The 20681-nt window shown below is 45.9% G+C and overlaps 1 protein-coding gene across 3 annotated transcripts in view; it reads left to right on the forward strand.

The window, feature by feature from the left end:
- The window catches only part of dscama (DS cell adhesion molecule a), a 179823-nt gene that overhangs the window by 38003 nt on the left and 121139 nt on the right, over nucleotides 1–20681 (forward strand). For all 3 annotated transcript variants that reach the window (XM_090186395.1, XM_036990093.2, XM_090186396.1), the window contains exons 2-3: nucleotides 8581–8898; nucleotides 9652–9801. In XM_090186395.1, the coding sequence (XP_090042521.1) occupies nucleotides 8581–8898; nucleotides 9652–9801 (468 nt within the window). The remainder of the gene's footprint in view (nucleotides 1–8580; nucleotides 8899–9651; nucleotides 9802–20681) is intronic.

Consider the following 20681-nt stretch of genomic DNA (forward strand, 5'->3'; position numbering starts at 1 on the left):
GGGATGGTGAGGAAAGGGAGAGAGAAAGGAGGGGAGAAGAGGAGAGTGTGGGATGGTGAGGAAAGGGAGAGAGAAAGGAGGGGAGAAGAGGAGAGAGAGTGGGATGGAGAGGAAAGGGAGAGGGAAAGGAGGGGAGAAGAGGAGAGAGAGATGGGATGGAGAGGAAAGGGAGAGGGAAAGGAGGGGAGAAGAGGAGAGAGGGATGGAGAGGAAAGGAGAGAGAAAGGAGGGGAGGAGAGGAGAGTGGGATGGAGAGGAAAGGGAGAGAGAAAGGAGGGGAGGAGAGGAGAGTGTGGGATGGTGAGGAAAGGAGTGAGAAAGGAGGGGAGAGGAGAGAGTGGGATGGAGAGGAAAGGGAGAGAGAAAGGAGGAGGGGAGAGGAGGAGTGGGATGGAGAGGAAAGGGAGAGAGAAAGGAGGGGAGAGGAGAGGAGAGAGAGTGGGATGGCGAGGAAAAGGAGAGAGAAGGAGAGGAGAAGAGGAGAGAGGAGAGGAGAGTGTGGATGGTGAGGAAAGGGACCGGAGAAAGGAGGGCAGGAGAGGAGAGGAGAGAGTGGGATGGTGAGGAAAGGGAGAGAGAAAGGAGGGGAGAAGAGGAGAGAGAGTGGGATGGAGAGGAAAGGGAGAGGGAAAGGAGGGGAGAAGAGGATAGGAGAGTGGGATGGAGAGGAAAGGGAGAGGGAAAGAAGGGGAGAAGAGGAGAGAGGGATGGAGAGGAAAGGGAGAGAGAAAGGAGGGGAGAGGAGAGTGGGATGGAGAGTAAAGGGAGAGTGAAATGAGGGGAGAAGAGGATAGGAGAGTGGGATGGAGTGGAAGGGAGAGAGAAAGGAGGGGAGGAGAGAGGGATGGAGAGGAAAGGGAGAGAGAAAGGAGGGGAGAAGAGGAGAGAGGGATGGAGAGGAAAGGGAGAGAGAGAAAGGAGGGGAGGAGAGAGAGTGGGATGGTGAGTAAAGGGAGAGAGAAAGGAGGGTAGGAGAGGGGAGTGGGATGGAGAGGAAAGGGAGAGGGAAAGGAGGGGAGGAGAGGATAGTGGGATGGAGAGGAAAGGAAGAGAGAAAGGAGGGTAGAGTGGGATGGCGAGGAAAGGGAGAGGGAAAGGAGGGGAGAAGAGGAGAGAGGGCTGGAGAGGAAAGGGAGAGAGAAAGGAGGGGAGGAGAGGAGTGGGATGGAGGGAAAGGGAGAGAGAAAGGAGGGAGGAGAGGAGAGTGTGGGATGGTGAGGAAAGGGAGTGAGAAAGGAGGGGAGAGGAGAGAGTGGGATGGAGAGGAAAGGGAGAGAGAAAGGAGGGGAGAGGAGAGAGTGGGATGGAGAGGAAAGGGAGAGAGAAGAGGAGGGGAGAGGAGAGGAGAGAGAGTGGGATGGCCGAGGAAAAGGAGAGAGAAAGGAGAGGAGAAGAGGAGAGGAGAGAGGAGAGTGTGGGATGGTGAGGAAGGGACCGAGAAAGGAGGGCAGGAGAGGAGAGGAGAGAGTGGGATGGTGAGGAAAGGGAGAGAGAAAGGAGGGGAGAAGAGGAGAGAGAGTGGGATGGAGAGGAAAGGGAGAGGGAAAGGAGGGGAGAAGAGGATAGGAGAGTGGGATGGAGAGGAAAGGGAGAGGGAAAGAAGGGGAGAAGAGGAGAGAGGGATGGAGAGGGAAAGAGAGAGAAAGGAGGGGAGAGGAGAGTGGGATGGAGAGTAAAGGGAGAGTGAAATGAGGGAGAAGAGGATAGGAGAGTGGGATGGAGTGGAAAGGGAGAGAGAAAGGAGGGGAGGAGAGAGGGATGGAGAGGAAAGGGAGAGAGAAAGGAGGGGAGAAGAGAGAGAGAGGGATGGAGAGGAAAGGGAGAGAGAAAGGAGGGGAGGAGAGAGAGTGGATGGTGAGTAAAGGGAGAGAGAAAGGAGGGTAGGAGAGGGGAGTGGGATGGAGAGGAAAGGGAGAGGGAAAGGAGGGGAGGAGAGGATAGTGGGATGGAGAGGAAAGGGAGAGAGAAAGGAGGGTAGAGTGGGATGGCGAGGAAAGGGAGAGAAAGGAGGGGAGGGAGTGGGATGGTGAGGAAAGGGAGCGAGAAAGGAGGGGAGAGAGTGGGATGGTGAGGAAGGGAAAGAAGAAAGGAGGGGAGAAGAGGAGAGAGAGTGGATGGTGAGGAAGGGAGAGAGAAAGGAGGGGAGAGAGGAGAGTGTGGGAAGGTGAGGAAAGGGACCGAGAAAGGAGGGCAGGAGAGGAGAGGAGAGAGTGGGATGGTGAGGAAAGGGAGAGAGAAAGGAGGGGAGAAGAGGAGTGTGTGGGATGGTGAGGAAAGGGAGAGAGAAAGGAGGGGAGAAGCGGAGAGAGTTGGGATGGAGAGGAAAGGGAGAGGGAAAGGAGGGGAGAAGAGGAGAGAGAGTGGGATGGAGAGGAAAGGGAGAGGGAAAGGAGGGGAGAAGAGGAGAGAGGGATGGAGAGGAAAGGGAGAGAGAAAGGAGGGGAGGAGAGAGAGAGTGGGATGGAGAGGAAAGGGAGAGAGAAAGGAGGGGAGGAGAGGAGAGTGTGGGATGGTGAGGAAAGGGAGTGAGAAAGGAGGGGAGAGGAGAGAGTGGGATGGAGAGGAAAGGGAGAGAGAAAGGAGGGGAGAGGAGAGAGTGGGATGGAGAGGAAAGGGAGAGAGAAAGGAGGGGAGAGGAGAGTAGAGAGAGTGGGATGGCGAGGAAAAGGAGAGAGAAAGGAGAGGAGAAGAGGAGAGGAGAGGAGAGTGTGGAATGGTGAGGAAAGGGACCGAGAAAGGAGGGCAGGAGAGAGGAGAGGAGAGAGTGGGATGGTGAGGAAAGGGAGAGAGAAAGGAGGGGAGAAGAGGAGAGAGAGTGGGATGGAGAGGAAAGGGAGAGGGAAAGGAGGGGAGAAGAGGATAGGAGAGTGGGATGGAGAGGAAAGGGAGAGGAGAAAGAAGGGGAGAAGAGGAGAGAGGGATGGAGAGGAAAGGGAGAGAGAAAGGAGGGGAGAGGAGAGTGGGATGGAGAGTAAAGGGAGAGTGAAATGAGGGGAGAAGAGGATAGGAGAGTGGGATGGAGTGGAAAGGGAGAGAGAAAGGAGGGGAGGAGAGAGGGATGGAGAGGAAATGGAGAGAGAAAGGAGGGGAGAAGAGGAGAGAGGGATGGAGAGGAAAGGGAGAGAGAAAGGAGGGGAGGAGAGAGAGTGGGATGGTGAGGAAAGGGAGAGAGAAAGGAGGGTAGGAGAGGGGAGTGGGATGGAGAGGAAAGGGGAGAGGGAAAGGAGGGGAGGAGAGGATAGTGGGATGGAGAGGAAAGGGAGAGAGAAAGGAGGGTAGAGTGGAATGGCGAGGAAAGGGAGAGAAAGGAGGGGAGAGAGTGGGATGGTGAGGAAAGGGAGCGAGAAAGGAGGGGAGGAGAGTGGATGGTGAGGAAAGGGAAAGAGAAAGGAGGGGAGAAGAGGAGAGAGAGTGGGATGGTGAGGAAGGGAGAGGGAAAGGAGGGGAGAAGAGGATAGGAGAGTGGGATGGAGAGGAAAGGGAGAGAGAAAGAAGGGGAGAAGAGGAGAGAGGGATGGAGAGGAAAGGGAGAGAGAAAGGAGGGGAGAGGAGAGTGGGATGGAGAGTAAAGGGAGAGTGAAATGAGGGGAGAAGAGGATAGGAGAGTGGGATGGAGTGGAAAGGGAGAGAGAAAGGAGGGGAGGAGAGAGGGATGGAGAGGAAATGGAGAGAGAAAGGAGGGGAGAAGAGGAGAGAGGGATGGAGAGGAAAGGGAGAGAGAAAGGAGGGGAGGAGAGAGAGTGGGATGGTGAGTAAAGGGAGAGAGAAAGGAGGGTAGGAGAGGGGAGTGGGATGGAGAGGAAAGGGAGAGGGAAAGGAGGGGAGGAGAGGATAGTGGGATGGAGAGGAAAGGGAGAGAGAAAGGAGGGTAGAGTGGAATGGCGAGGAAAGGGAGAGAAAGGAGGGGAGAGAGTGGATGGTGAGGAAAGGGAGCGAGAAAGGAGGGGAGAGAGTGGGATGGTGAGGAAAGGGAAAGAGAAAGGAGGGGAGAAGAGGAGAGAGAGTGGGATGGTGAGGAAAGGGAGAGAGAAAGGAGGGGAGGAGAGGAGAGTGGGATGGAGAGGAAAGGGAGAGAGAAAGGAGGGGAGGAGAGGAGAGTGTGGGATGGTGAGGAAAGGGAGTGAGAAGGAGGGGAGAGGAGAGAGTGGGATGGAGAGGAAAGGGAGAGAGAAAGGAGGGGAGAGGAGAGAGTGGGATGGAGAGGAAAGGGAGAGAGAAAGGAGGGGAGAGGAGAGTAGAGAGAGTGGGATGGCGAGGAAAAGGAGAGAGAAAGGAGAGGAGAAGAGGAGAGGAGAGGAGAGTGTGGAATGGTGAGGAAAGGGACCGAGAAAGGAGGGCAGGAGAGGAGAGGAGAGAGTGGGATGGTGAGGAAAGGGAGAGAGAAAGGAGGGGAGAAGAGGAGAGAGAGTGGGATGGAGAGGAAAGGGAGAGGGAAAGGAGGGGAGAAGAGGATAGGAGAGTGGGATGGAGAGGAAAGGGAGAGGGAAAGAAGGGGAGAAGAGGAGAGAGGGATGGAGAGGAAAGGGAGAGAGAAAGGAGGGGAGAGGAGAGTGGGATGGAGAGTAAAGGGAGAGTGAAATGAGGGGAGAAGAGGATAGGAGAGTGGGATGGAGTGGAAAGGGAGAGAGAAAGGAGGGGAGGAGAGAGGGATGGAGAGGAAATGGAGAGAGAAAGGAGGGGAGAAGAGGAGAGAGGGATGGAGAGGAAAGGGAGAGAGAAAGGAGGGGAGGAGAGAGAGTGGGATGGTGAGGAAAGGGAGAGAGAAAGGAGGGTAGGAGAGGGGAGTGGGATGGAGAGGAAAGGGAGAGGGAAAGGAGGGGAGGAGAGGATAGTGGGATGGAGAGGAAAGGGAGAGAGAAAGGAGGGTAGAGTGGAATGGCGAGGAAAGGGAGAGAAAGGAGGGGAGAGAGTGGGATGGTGAGGAAAGGGAGCGAGAAAGGAGGGGAGAGAGTGGGATGGTGAGGAAAGGGGAAGAGAAAGGAGGGGAGAAGAGGAGAGAGAGTGGGATGGTGAGGAAAGGGAGAGATGAAGGAGGGGAGAGAGAAAGGAGGGGAGAAGAGAGGAGAGTGGGATGAGAGGAAAAAGAGAGTGAAATGAGGGGAGAAGAGGATAGGAGAGTGGGATGGAGTGGAAAGGGAGAGAGAAAGGAGGGGAGAAGAGGATAGGAGAGTGGGATGGAGTGGAAAGGGAGAGAGAAAGGAGGGGAGGAGAGAGAGTGGGATGGTGAGGAAAGGGAGAGAGAAAGGAGGGGAGGAGAGGAGAGTGGGGTGGAGAGGAAAGGGAGAGGGAAATGAGAGGGGAGAGGAAAGGGAGAGGGAAAGGAGGAGAGGATAGTGGGATGGAGAGGAAAGGGAGAGAGAAAGGAGGGGAGAAGAAGAGAGGAGAGAGAGTGGGATGGTGAGGAAAGGGAGAGAGAAAGGAGGGGAGAAGAAGAGGAGAGAGAGTGGGATGGAGAGGAAAGGGAGAGAGAAAGGAGGGGAGAGAGTGGGATGGTGAGGAAAGGGAGAGAGAAAGGAGGGGAGAAGAAGAGAGGAGAGAGAGTGGGCTGGAGAGGAAAGGGAGAGAGAAAGGAGAGGAGAGAGAGTGGGATGGAGTGGAAATGGAGAGAGAAAGTCGGGGAGGAGAGAGAGTGGGATGGAGAGGGAAGGGAGAGAGAAAGAGAGAGTGAAGAAGAAAAAGGAGGAGTGGTCATTTTCTGGAGAGAACAGTGGAGAGCTGCAGAGACAGAGCAAGTGGGAGAATGCCGCTGACACTCCTAGTGGCTTTTCTCTCTGTCTCTCTCTTTCTCTCTGCTGGTAACTGCCTGTATCTCATTGACTGCTTTCAATCTCTCTCTCTCTCTCTCTCTCTCTCTCTCTCTCTCCTCCACTATACCTCACTGTTTTCCTTGACAATGCTCTCTAAAGTATATCTCTGCTCTCCTACATTGGGTTCTGGGCTCTGGCAGCGCCTGCATTCGTCCCTCACGGCTTCACTGTTTTAACGATTCAGCCGTCCAGAAACGGGGGCTACATTTTTAATGAGTATGTGAAAAGGTAGATTGAGACAAAATTAGTCACGAGGCAGCCTTTCTTCATTTTTCACCTTTCAAACACACTCAGAGCTCAGCTTTGATGGCTCTTTGTTCACATTTAGAACCTGCAAAGTACAACAGAGGCTGGCCCTCTTCTCCAAACATGAGCTACACACCTTATGGAACCTGTATTCTGACTGTCTCTCAACCCTGTCTTTGCCTTGCTAAGAGGTATCCACTCATTGTTCATCCATTCCCTCTGTAATGGCTGACGATGGAGCTGGTTGTATTTATATTTATGAGAGCTTCAGGCTAACTCTTAGCATTTATTAATACTATGATGAGCCACCTGCAGCTGCCTAGCTGGTCTGAGAGCTATTGATCTGTGTGTTAACCACAGGAGTAAATACAGTAGGACACTCACACATGCACGCAACCACACACACACATGCACATGCACACACACACACGTACACACACACACAGTTGGAGTTACTACACCATGCTTTTCAGACCACTCATCAATCAAACATGTGAATCTTGGTTGTGTGTGTGTGTGCTCCCAAACAGCCAATCTATTGAACTGTTAATGTTGGGGTCTGACGATTTCCTGTTAGCCGATCCAACTAAAACAACCCTGACTGATGACAACACATGCCATCCAATTTAGATGTCTGCAAGTTTGAGGTACACATAGTTGTGACTCTATGTATATAAAGGAAATCCTGTGCATTTTGGTATGTGTGAAGTGAGTGTTTTAAATGCAATATACATGTATATTATGGAAGTATTTGTATATGCTATACCAGACAAGGTGGAAGCAGGTTGTGGTAGATGGAGCCCTTGTTAGGAATTGATGAAGCACTAAAATGTTTGTTCCCAGAGGAGGGGGATTGGCAGCACATGTAGGCAGGCTGGGTAGAGACAGGGCAGTGAATGAGGCAGGTTGGGTAGAGACAGGGCAGTGAATGAGGCAGGCTGGGTAGTGACAGGGCAGTGAATGAGGCAGGCTGGGTAGAGACAGGGCAGTGAATGAGGCAGGCTGGGTAGAGACAGGGCAGGGAATTAGACAGGTTGGGTAGAGACAGGGCAGTGAATGAGGCAGGCTGGGTAGAGACAGGGCAGTGAATGAGGCAGGCTGGGTAGAGACAGGGCAGTGAATGAGCCAGGCTGGGTAGAGACAGGGCAGGGAATGAGGCAGGCTGGGTAGAGACAGGGCAGGGAATGAGGCAGGCTGGGTAGAGACAGGGCAGGGAATGAGGCAGGCTGGGTAAAGACAGGGCAGGGAATGAGGCAGGCTGGGTAGTGACAGGGCAGGGAATAAGGCAAGCTGGGTAAAGACAGGGCAGGAAATGAGGCAGGCAGGGTTGTGACAGGGCAGGGAATGAGGCAGGTTGGTTACTCTATAATAGAGCACCTTTGAGTACATCACAAAGTACATTGCTTTAGTGTTAGGTTGTGACAGGACAGGGAGTGTAGGATCACACACCAACAGGTAGGCTGTTTACAGTGACAAGACAGGTTGTGGGAATAGTCTGGAAAAATACTTTTTACATAATTAAGTTGCTACAAACTGTGATGAGATGACAAACACACAACAGCAATTCCAATCTATTTGCTATTAAGAAAAAAGGACAGGTTTGGTATGGTTCTCAACAGTTTCTTTCATATCCAATAATAATCTATATAACTAAATGACAGCCATTTTAAGAAGCAGGATTTAGGAGAACTCACCCAAAAGCCCATGTTAACAATAAGGCAGACACACTAGGTTACATGGAGTGCTTGCCTAGTATCTTTGATTTCCCAGAAGCCTTGGTGCCTGCCTACACAGTACACCATACCAGCTCATAAAGGATTGGTTCAGTATTGGGTTGGGTGGGAGGGAGTAGCAACATCCACCTGCACACACGCCACATTTCTTAGCGAGGTCGTGGCTCAGCCCTCCACAAGCAGCCCTCCAGCCCCAGTTTCCCATTATGCACTGTGTTTGTAATCAGGTCTGGTGCTATGCTGGCCCTCCAAGTTCCTCTCCTCTCCCTCGGCTCCTCTGAAATGCCTCTTAATACTGAACAACTCTCCTTTCTCCATTCCTCCTCACTGCAGTTGAAAATAGCACATTGGCCATGCAGTTAGAGCACAACACCATTACAGCACCACAGACTCAAAGTGAAATACAACATAAGAAGTCTTAGAGAGAAATGCATAGTGGAGCTCTGCTGACGAGGCTGATGTTTTAGTTTGGAAATATTGCAAAATGGCCTCCATTGTTAAGATGGAGACTGGTTCTTCTGGCCATTCATCGGTTGATTATTTCACTCAAAATGTTACATTGTAAAATAACTCCCATAAAAATACCCCTCCAAGTAAGAGGATAGAGAATACATTTCAGAAAAAAATTCTCCAAAAATGTAAAAAGGCTCAGTGTTTTTTCTTCACGTTGATCAGGATCAGGGATATACAGTATATATTGGTAAAAATCAACGTTAGATGAGAAGATGGGCAGCAAAAAAACCTAAACACTACCAATGACTAACATTCCCTGCTCTGCTCTGTTTTCTTTTCAGTTTTCAGTGAAGATCTACGTTCCAGCTTATATTTTGTCAATGCATCTGTGCAAGAGGTAGTGTTTGCCAGCACCACAGGGACCTCGGTGCCCTGTCCCGCCGTGGGCGTGCCCCCCGCCTCGCTGCGCTGGTACTTGGCCACCGGAGAGGAAATCTACGATGTCCCCGGGATCCGCCACGTGCACCCCAATGGCACCCTCCAGATCTTCCACTTCAACCCCTCCAGCTTCAGCAACCTCATCCATGACAACACCTACTATTGCACAGCGGAGAACCCCTCAGGAAAAATCAGGAGCCAAGATGTCCATATTAAGGCTGGTGAGTGGTCTATCTGCTTGGTTTATGCATACTGTATATTGTACAGTTGGGTTGTTTATCTAAAGTAGTAGTGATGTGAGAATTATTATTATTATTTTTATTATTTCAAAAATCATTGCTAGGTAGTTAACATTATCTAGCGCTAGTCTGCTGTACCTGTTCCAAAACTCCAGTATAGCTTGTTCTCCATCTTCTTTTTACATGGTGAGCCAACATGTATTCAGCGGTTTTATTTCCATTACTGATCAAAACTTGTTTTGTCAAGGCTCTCTCTTGTCTCTGTCAGGAACATCATATCACAATAAAATCACAGTATCGAATCACAATACATATCATAGCATCGTGATACACCTAAGGGCACCTAAGTATCGTGATTATATTGTATTGTGAGGTCCCTGGCAAATCCCAGCCCTACAGTATAGTGGTCAGTGGCCAGTGTGGTTATGGAAATGGACAGTTGATTACAGAGGTGGGAATTAGGGCTGCAGACAGTGTGGAGATGTTGAACAGAAGCTTGTTGGTCACTAAATGGGGTATAGTATACCACTTGGGTGACTAGTGACCACCTGCTAAACATTTCAGTTGGTAATGTTCAGAGTCTAACCAGGGATGTCACATTTGTTATGCTTGTGATTAAAGCAGTGAAGAAAGCAAAGAAACAAAATATATAGACAGCATATCATTTGCCAGAACAGAAAAATGAAAGACAATTCATTGAGGACTCTCATTTCTTGTTTCCCCCATCTCTTCCAGTTCTACGAGAGCCCTACACGGTCCGTGTGGAGGACCAGAAAGCCATGAGAGGCAATGTGGCGGTGTTCAAGTGCATTATCCCAGCCTCGGTGGAGGCCTACATCACTGTTGTGTCCTGGGAGAAAGACACAGTGTCTATCAACGTCCAGAGTAAGTCTCTGCTCTCTAATCACTCTCTAATCACTATATAATGTACAGTTGAAGTCGGAAGTTTACATACACTTAGGTTGGAGTCATTAAAATTCGTTTTTCAAACACTCCACAAATTTCTTGTTAAGGAACTATAGTTTTGGCAAGTCGGTTAGGACATCGACTTTGTGCATGACACAAGTAATTTTTCCAACAATTGTTTACAGACAGATTATTTCACTTATAATTCAATGTATCACAATTCCAGTGGGTCAGAAGTTTACATACACTAAGTTGACTGTGCCTTTAAACAGCTTGAAATATTCCAGAAAATTATGTCATGGTTTTAGAAGCTTCTGATAGGCTAATTGACATCACTTGAGTCAATTGGAGGTGTACCTGTGGATGTATTTCAAGGCCTACCTTCAAACGCAGTGCCTCTTTGCTTGACATCATGGGGAGATCAAAAGAAATCAGCCAAGTCCTCAGAAAAATAATTATAGTCTGGTTCATCCTTGGGAGCAATTTCCAAACGCCTGAAGGTACAACGTTCATCTGTACAAACAATAGTACGCAAGTATAAACACCATGGGACCACGCAGCCGTCATACCGCTCAGGAAGGAGACGCGTTCTGTCTCCTAGAGATTAACGTACTTTGGTGCGAAAAGTGCAAATCAATCCCAGAACAACAGCAGCAAAGGAACTTGTGAAGATGCTGGAGGAAACAGGTACAAAAGGTTATATTTCCACAGTAAAACAAGTCCTATATCTACATAATCTGAAAGGCCGCTCAGCAAGGAATCAAATAAAATGTATTTATATAGCCCTTCGTACATCAGCTGATATCTCAAAGTGCTGTACAGAAACCCAGCCTAAAACCCCAAACAGCAAGCAATGCAGGTATGCAGAAGCACGGTGGCTAGGAAAAACTCCCTAGAAAGGCCAAAACCTAGGAAGAAAACTAGAGAGGAACCAGGCTATGTGGGGTGGCCAGTCCTCTTCTGGCTGTGCCGGGTGGAGATTATAACAGAACATGGCCAAGATGTTCATAATTGACCAGCATGGTCAAATAATAATAATCACATGCAGAACAGTTGAAACTGGAGCAGCAGCACGGCCAGGTGGACTGAGGACAGCAAGGAGTCATCATGGCCGGTAGTCCAGCACGGCCGGTAGTCCTGAGGCATGGTCCTAGGGCTCAGGTCCTCCGAGAGAGAGAGAGAGAGAGAGAGAGAATGAAAGAGAGAATTAGAGAGAGCATACTTAAATTAACTCAGGACAGGAGAACTACTCCAGATATAACAAACTGACCCTAGCCCCCCGACACATAAACTACTGCAGCATAAATACTGGAGGCTGAGACAGGAGGGGTCAGGAGACACTGGGGCCCCATCCGATGACACCCCCGGACAGGGCCAAACAGGAAGGATATATAGTGCCTTGCGAAAGTATTCGGCCCCCTTGAACTTTGCGACCTTTTGCCACATTTCAGGCTTCAAACATAAAGATATAAAACTCTATTTTTTTGTGAAGAATCAACAACAAGTGGGACACAATCATGAAGTGGAACGACATTTATTGGATATTTCAAACTTTTTTAACAAATCAAAAACTGAAAAATTGGGTGTGCAAAATTATTCAGCCCCTTTACTTTCAGTGCAGCAAACTCTCTCCAGAAGTTCAGTGAGGATCTCCGAATGATCCAATGTTGACCTAAATGACTAATGATGATAAATACAATCCACCTGTGTGTAATCAAGTCTCCGTATAAATGCACCTGCACTGTGATAGTCTCAGAGGTCCGTTAAAAGCGCAAAGAGCATCATGAAGAACAAGAGGTCTGAGATACTGTTGTGAAGAAGTGTAAAGCCGGATTTGGATACAAAAAGATTTCCCAAGCTTTAAACATCCCAAGGAGCACTGTGCAAGCGATAATATTGAAATGGAAGGAGTAGACAGACCACTGCAAATCTACCAAGACCTGGCCGTCCCTCTAAACTTTCAGCTCATACAAGGAGAAGACTGATCAGAGATGCAGCCAAGAGGCCCATGATCACTCTGGATGAACTGCAGAGATCTACAGCTGAGGTGGGAGACTCTGTCCATAGGACAACAATCAGTCGTATGTTGCACAAATCTGGCCTTTATGGAAGAGTGGCAAGAAGAAAGCCATTTCTTAAAGATATCCATAAAAAGTGTTGTTTAAAGTTTGCCACAAGCCACCTGGGAGACACACCAAACATGTGGAAGAAGCTGCTCTGGTCAGATGAAACCAAAATGTAACTTTTTGGCAACAATGCAAAACGTTATGTTTGGCGTAAAAGCAACACAGCTGAACACACCATCCCCACTGTCAAACATATTGGTGGCAGCATCATGGTTTGGGCCTGCTTTTCTTCAGCAGGGACAGGGAAGATGGTTAAAATTGATGGGAAGATGGATGGAGCCAAATACAGGACCATTCTGGAAGAAAACCTGATGGAGTCTGCAAAAGACCTGAGACTGGGACGGAGATTTGTCTTCCAACAAGACAATGATCCAAAACATAAAGCAAAATCTACAATGGAATGGTTCAAAAATAAACATATCCAGGTGTTAGAATGGCCAAGTCAAAGTCCAGACCTGAATCCAATCGAGAATCTGTGGAAAGAACTGAAAACTGCTGTTCACAAATGCTCTCCATCCAACCTCACTGAGCTCGAGCTGTTTTGCAAGGAGGAATGGGAAAAAAATTCAGTCTCTCGATGTGCAAAACTGATAGAGACATACCCCAAGCGACTTACAGCTGTAATCGCAGCAAAAGGTGGCGCTACAAAGTATTAACTTAAAGGGGCTGAATAATTTTGCACGCCCAATTTTTCAGTTTTTGATTTGTTAAAAAAGTTTGAAATATCCAATAAATGTCGTTCCACTTCATGATTGTGTCCCACTTGTTGTTGATTCTTCACAAAAAAATACAGTTTTATATCTTTATGTTTGAAGCCTGAAATGTGGCAAAAGGTCGTATGACCCACTGAAGAGATGAGTCTTCAGTAAAGACTTAAAGGTTGAGACCGAGTTTGCGTCTCTCACATGGGTAGGCAGACCATTCCATAAAAATGGAGCTCTATAGGAGAAAGCCCTGCATCCAGCTGTTTGCTTAGAAATTCTAGGGACAATTAGGAGGCCTGCGTCTTGTGACCGTAGCGTACAAGTAGGTATGTAAGGCAGGACCAAATCAGAGAGATAGGTAGGAGCAAGCCCATGTAATGCTTTGTAGGTTAGCAGTAAAACCTTGAAATCAACCTTGCCTTGACAGGAAGCCAGTGTAGTGAAGCTAGCACTGGAGTAATATGATACATTTTTTTGGTTCTAGTCAGGATTCTAGCAGCCGTATTTAGCACTAACTGAAGTTTATTTATTGCTTTATCCGGGTAGCCGGAAAGTAGAGCATTGCAGTAGTCTAACCTAGAAGTGACAAAAGCGTGGATTAATTTTCCTGCATCATTTTTGGACAGAAAGTTTCTGATTTTTGCAATGTTACGTAGATGGAAAAAAGCTGTCCATGAAACAGTCTTGATATGTTCTTCAAAAGAGAGATCAGGGTCCAGAGTAACGCCGAAGTCCTTCACAGTTTTATTTGAGACGACTGTACAACCATTAAGATTAATTGTCAGATTCAACAGAAGATCTCTTTGTTTCCTGGGACCTAGAACAAGCATCTCTGTTTTGTCCGAGTTTAAAAGTAGAATGTTTGCAGCCATCCACTTCCTTATGTCTGAAACACATGCTTCTAGCGAGGGCAATTTTGGGGCTTTACCATGTTTCATTGAAATGTACAGCTGTGTGTCATCCGCATAGCAGTGAAAGTTAACATTATATTTTCGAATGACATCCCCAAGAGTTAAAATATATAGTGAAAACAATAGTGGTCCTAAAACGGAACCTTGAGGAACACCAACATTTACAGTTGATTTGTCAGAGGACAAACCATTCACAGAGACAAACTGATATCTTTCCGACAGATAAGATCTAAACCAGGCCAGAACTTGTCCGTGTAGACCAATTTGGGATTCCTATCTCTCCAAAAGAATGTGGTGATCGATGGTATCAAAAGCAACACTAAGGTCTAGGAGCACAAGGACAGATGCAGAGCCTCGGTCTGATGCCATTAAAAGGTAATTTACCACCTTCACAAGTGCAGTCTCAGTGCTATGATGGGGTCTAAAAACGGACTGAAGCATTTTGTATACATTGTTTGTCTTCAGGAAGGAAGTGAGTTGCTGCGCAACAGCCTTTTCTAACATTTTTGAGAGGAATGGAAGGTTCAATATAGGCTGATAGTTTTTTATATTTTCTGGGTCAAGATTTGGCTTTTTCAAGAGAGGCTTTATTACTGCCACCTTTAGTGAGTTTGGTACACATCCGGTGGATAGAGAGAAGTTTATTATGTTCAACATGGGAGGGCCAAGCACAGGAAGCAGCTCTTTCAGTAGTTTAGTTGGAATAGGGTCCAGCATGCAGCTTGAAGTTTTAGAGGTCATGATTATTTTCATCATTGTGTCAAGAGATATAGTACTAAAACACTTGAGTGTCTCTCTTGATCCTAGGTCCTGGCAGAGTTGTGCAGACTCAGGACAACTGAGCTTTGAAGGAATACGCAGATTTAAAGAGGAGTCCGTAATTTGCTTTCTAATAATCATGATCTTTTCCTCAAAGAAGTTCATGAATTTATTACTGCTGAAGTGAAAGCCATCCTCTCTTGGGGAATGCTGCTTTTTAGTTTGCTTTGCGACGGTATGAAAAAGGAATTTCGGATTGTTCTTATTTTCCTCAATTAAGTTGGAAAAATAGGATGATCGAGCAACAGTAAGGGCTCTTCGATACTGCACGGTACTGTCTTTCCAAGCTAGTCGGAAGACTTCCAGTTTGGTGTGGCGCCATTTCCGTTCCAATTTTCTGGAAGCTTGCTTCAGAGCTCGGGTATTTTCTGTATACAGGGGGGCCAGTTTCTTATGATACATGTTTTTAGTTTTTAGGGGTGCAACTGCATCTATAGTATTGTGCACGGCTAAATTGAGTTCCTCAGTTAGGTGGTTAACTGATTTTTGTCCTCTGGCGTCCTTGGGTAGACAGAGGGAGTCTGGAAGGACATCAAGGAATCTTTGTGTTGTCTGTGAATTTATGGCATGACTTTTGATGTTCCTTGGTTGGGGTCTGAGCAGATTATTTGTTGCAATTGCAAACATAATAAAATGGTGGTCCGATAGTCCAGGATTATGTGGAAAAGCATTAAGATCCACAACATTTATTCCATGGGACAAAACTAGGTCCAGAGTATGACTGTGACAGTGAGTAGGTCCAGAGACATGTTGAACAAAACCCACTGAGTCGATGATGGTTCCGAAAGCCTTTTGGAGTGGGTCTTTGGACTTTTCCATGTGAATATTAAAGTCACCAAAAATTAGAATATTATCTGCTATGACTACAAGGTCCGATAGGAATTCAGGGAACTCAATGAGGAACGCTGTATATGGCCCAGGAGGCCTGTAAACAGTAGCTATAAAAAGTGATTGCGTAGGCTGCATAGATTTCATGACTAGAAGCTCAAAAGATGAAAATGTCTTTTTTTATTTTTGTAAATTGAAATTTGCTATCGTAAATGTTAGCAACACCTCCGCCTTTGCGGGATGCACGGGGGATATGGTCACTAGTGTAGCCAGGAGGTGAGGCCTCATTTAACACAGTAAATTCATCAGGCTTAAGCCATGTTTCAGTCAGGCCAATTACATCAAGATTATGATCAGTGATTAGTTGACTATAATTGCCTTTGAAGTAAGGGATCTAACATTAAGTAGCCCTATTTTGAGATGTGAGGTATCTCTTTCAGTAATGACAGGAACGGAGGAGGTCTTTATCCTAGTGAGATTGCTAAGGCGAACACCACCATGTTTAGTTTTGCCCAACCTAGGTCGAGGCACAGACACGGTCTCAATGGGGATAGCTGACTGCTGAGCTGACTACAGAAGAAACCACTGCTCCAAAGCCGGCATTAAAAAGCCAGACTATGGTTTGCAACTGCACATGGGGACAAAGCTCGTAGTTTTTGGAGAAACGTCCTCTGGTCTGATGAAACAAAAATAGAACTGTTTGGCCATAATGACCATCGTTATGTTTGGAGGAAAAAGGGGGAGGCTTGCAAGCCGAAGAACACCATCCCAACCGTGAAGCACGTGGGTGGCAGCATCAAGTTGTGGAGGTGCTTTGCTGCAGGATGGACTGGTGCTCTTCACTAAATAGATGGCATCATGAAGGAAGAAAATTACGTGGATATATTGAAGCAACATCTCAAGACATCTGTCAGGAAGTTAAAGCTTGGTCGCAAATGGGTCTTCCAAATAGACAATGACCCCAAGCATACTTCCAAAGTTGTGGCAATATGGCTTTTAAGAACAACAAAGTCAAGGTATTGGAGTGGCCATCACAAAGCCCTAACCTCAACCCTTTCGAAGATTTGTGGTTAGAACTGAAAAGGCATGTGCGAGCAAGGAGGCCTACAAACCTGTTTCAGTTACACCAGTTCTGTCAGGAGGAATGGGCCACAATTCACCCACCTTATTGTGAGAAGCTTGTGGAAGGCTACCTGAAATGTTTGACCCAAGTTAAACAGTTTTAAGGCAATGCTACCAAATACTAATTGAGTGTATGTAAACTTCTGACCCACTGGGAATGTGATGAATGAAAAAAAGCTGAAATAAATCTTTCTCTCTACTATTATTCTGTCATTTAACATTCTTAAAGTAAAGTGGTGATCCTAACTGACCTAAGACAGGGAATTTTAACTAGAATTAAATGTAAAAATGTATTTGGCTAAAGGTGTATGTAAACTTCCAACTTGAACTGTATATAGAGAACATGTTATGTAAAATCTTCACAAAACCAGTCTGGTAAGTGATTATCTCACTGCAAGAAAAGAAGGCCATAGTTCTGAGATAGCTAAGAGTTTTGACCCAAGGGATGTGTGGATGTGCTTTGCGCTGTCTGTCTGCAAGGCCTTTTGAGGTCAGACTAGACTAGTAGATTAGCGCCCATGCCCCTGTTCCAGCCGATGCAACCAGCTCGTTACGTTTTGTTGTGTGTTCACGTCCGTTGGACCCCATGACAGAGTGTCCCTATTTCCCTGCTGACCCAGGCTGGACGAGAGTCTTCCACGAGAGCAGGGAGGAGGGCATGGCAACCCTGTGGTGTCACTTAGCCTCAGTGCTATTGACCCAGTTCTCTGGTGATGGGAGCCATTGCCTTGTTCGTCTACTCGGTCTGCGTTTCTTGTCTACTCGATTGTTTCCTAGCCCCCGGGGGCAAATTCACTTTATGTCGGGCATTTAACAAACTCAATAGACAAAGCTAATGTTGTTTTGGCTTTTGAACGGAGGGCAAATGCAGTGATTTCTTTTTTGTTGACGTTTTTCAATTTGTCCACTGAGGTGAAAGCAACAATCTCTTAATTGTCCATAAATGGATTTGCCGCAAGGATCTTTTGGAGCTGAGGGGATACAGGGTTATGGTTTATGGAATACATATTTTTTATAATGTTGAGTTACATGTTTTCCTTAGAATTAATACTTGACTGTTTGAATGATTGATTGATTGTTCAAATGAATGAATTCCAAGTATGTACTGTATGGATGCAATGCCATCATTTTCTAATGCAAGACTAAATGAGCCTTTTTCCTAGCTGTCTTTCTAAGATGAACTTCACTGACAACAGTGTTTACTTTCCACTGTTAAAATCCATATGTGAACACGGTCAGAAAAATGTTGCCGCCACCAATCCAGCGCTCTTCTCCATGCTTAATAATAAATGACGGAAGTCTACGAATCCATGAGCAAATAGTCTTTATCCACGTCTCAACGCACAAACCCACCATCCATTCTCCCCATTCTTCATGGCTTATGCATATGAAGTGCAATTTAAAGAGTCTGTGTGTGTGAAAGAATATGTGTGTGTTTGTGTGTATGTGGTATCCATGTTGACTGGTGGCTCTAGACAGATCACCAAGCCCTACTCTTATTTTCGATGGGCCGCCAAAGCCCACCTTTTAAATGTTTAATGAGTTAAAAATGAGAATATCAACACTTAGACATGAAAAACTTCACAAATGTAGCTTTTCTGTATCTGGTAGTATGAATTATAGATGGTAGTATTTCTGTTTGGAGAGGTGTACCATGAAGCGCAGGCAGCAGGCCCCCTTTAACCATTCCCCTGTAAGTCTCCCTGGGGTTAGGCCCACTTTAGGCTAGGTTGCTGTGCAGAGCCTAACGATACACCACTCAAAGAGCTTCAATGTCTGCATGCGTGGAAAGATGTGCTAATGACCGTGAAAAATACACACATTTAAGAAGACAGTGGGTAGGAGTTGCATTGCATTAAAGTGCATTGTTTATGTCAGTAGTTGAAGGTCAACCCGGCTGCTCTGTTCTTTATTTGACTCATATTATTATCTATCCTGATGCCTAGTCACTTTACCCTGCCTTCATGTACATATATATCTCAAATACCTTATTATTATCTATCCTGATGCCTAGTCACTTTACCCTGCCTTCATGTACATATATATCTCAAATACCTCATTATTATCTATCCTGATGCCTAGTCACTTTACCCTGCCTTCATGTATATATATATATCTCAAATACCTTATTATTATCTATCCTGATGCCTAGTCACTTTACCCTGCCTTCATGTATATATATATATCTCAAATACCTTATTATTATCTATCCTGATGCCTAGTCACTTTACCCTGCCTTCATGTATATATATATATCTCAAATACCTTATTATTATCTATCCTGATGCCTAGTCACTTTACCCTGCCTTCATGTACATATATATATCTCAAATACCTTATTATTATCTATCCTGATGCCTAGTCACTTTACCCTGCCTTCATGTATATATATATATCTCAAATACCTTATTATTATCTATCCTGATGCCTAGTCACTTTACCCTGCCTTCATGTACATATATATCTCAAATACCTTATTATTATCTATCCTGATGCCTAGTCACTTTACCCTGCCTTCATGTACATATATATCTCAAATACCTTATTATTATCTATCCTGATGCCTAGTCACTTTACCCTGCCTTCATGTATATATATATATCTCAAATACCTTATTATTATCTATCCTGATGCCTAGTCACTTTACCCTGCCTTCATGTACATATCTACCCCAAATACCTCTGCACATTCATCTGGTACTGGTACTCCCTGTATATATCTGCACATTGATCTGGTACTGGTACTCCCTGTATATATCTCCACATTGATCTGGTACTGGTACTCCCTGTATATAGCTCCACATTGATCTGGTACTGGTACTCCCTGTATATAGCTCCACATTGATCTGGTACTGGTACTCCCTGTATATAGCTCCACATTCATCTGGTACTGGTTCTCCCTGTATATATCTGCACATTGATCTGGTACTGGTACTCCCTGTATATATCTCCACATTGATCTGGTACTGGTACTCCCTGTATATAGCTCCACATTGATATGGTACTGGTACTCCCTGTATATAGCTCCACATTGATCTGGTACTGGTTCTCCCTGTATATATCTCCACATTGATCTGGTACTGGTACTCCCTGTATATATCTCCACATTGATCTGGTACTGGTACTCCCTGTATATATCTCCACATTGATCTGGTACTGGTACTCCCTGTATATATCTCCACATTGATCTGGTACTGGTACTCCCTGTATATATCTCCACATTGATCTGGTACTGGTACTCCCTGTATATATCTCCACATTGATCTGGTACTGGTACTCCCTGTATATATCTCCACATTGATCTGGTACTGGTACTCCCTGTATATAGCTCCATTCTTGTGTATTTTATTTTATTCCTCTTGTGTTACTATTTTTATTTTTAACCTCTGCATTGTTGCTCAAGCATTTCACAGTAAAGTTCTCTTCGGCGCATGTGACAAATACAATTTGATTCGATTTTTGGTACTGGTGAACTACCTGGCGTGCAGGCTTTTGTTGCAGCCCAGCACTGTCTTACAGTACACAACTGATTGAAACAATTTACTGCTTATCAGGACCTTGACTAGTTAAACCAGATGGTTAATGCAGGGCTGGAACAAAAAGCTGCACACCATATACTGTAGCTCTCCATGCTCAGAGTCGAGGACTGCTGGTGAATCTAATAGATGATGGATTATTACACTTAACCTTTTTTCAAGACAAGACAAACAATATGGTAACATTATTTTAGATGGAAAGAAGTGATGATCGTGTGTCAGGAATTCTAGCAATGATTTGAAGAGAGAAAAGTAAGGCCCATATCCCATTAAATTGTGTCTATGGCTACATGCTCCCCTCTGATAAGCAGCTGATTCTCACTAAGATATGGGTGAAGATATAGGTGCGGATAAAGCAATGACACCCACACATTTATATTTTCTCTGCTCTGCAGTGTGGCTGGCTGGCTGCAATAGCAGAATGCAGGATCAATCCTGTTATGTATTGTTCTTGGTTCTAAGCTCTGGAATGTTTTCATTCCAATAGTGAAGGGTACCTTGCATCCGTAACTGTCTTATAGATTTGGTCCTTCTGAGAACCATTTTATGAATCTCATCATGGATTCAGTCTTCTTACCTTTACTGTTGGTGAGTCAGACTTAGACAAGGGATATTATGAGATATGTCTAATAGTACCAAATCGAACCAGAGTTTATTTGTCACAGGCACTGCAGGTATTATCAGTACAGTGAAATGCTCAACAATGCAGTCATATAAAAGAAATCCCCACTATAATGAATTAAATACACCTTCTGTAGAGTACACACAATAATAAAATAAATACACCTTCTGTAGAGTACACACAATAATAAAA

Source organism: Oncorhynchus mykiss, chromosome 10 (assembly GCF_057628025.1).
Source record: "Oncorhynchus mykiss isolate SJ-2025 chromosome 10, ASM5762802v1, whole genome shotgun sequence".
NCBI lineage: Eukaryota > Metazoa > Chordata > Actinopteri > Salmoniformes > Salmonidae > Oncorhynchus > Oncorhynchus mykiss.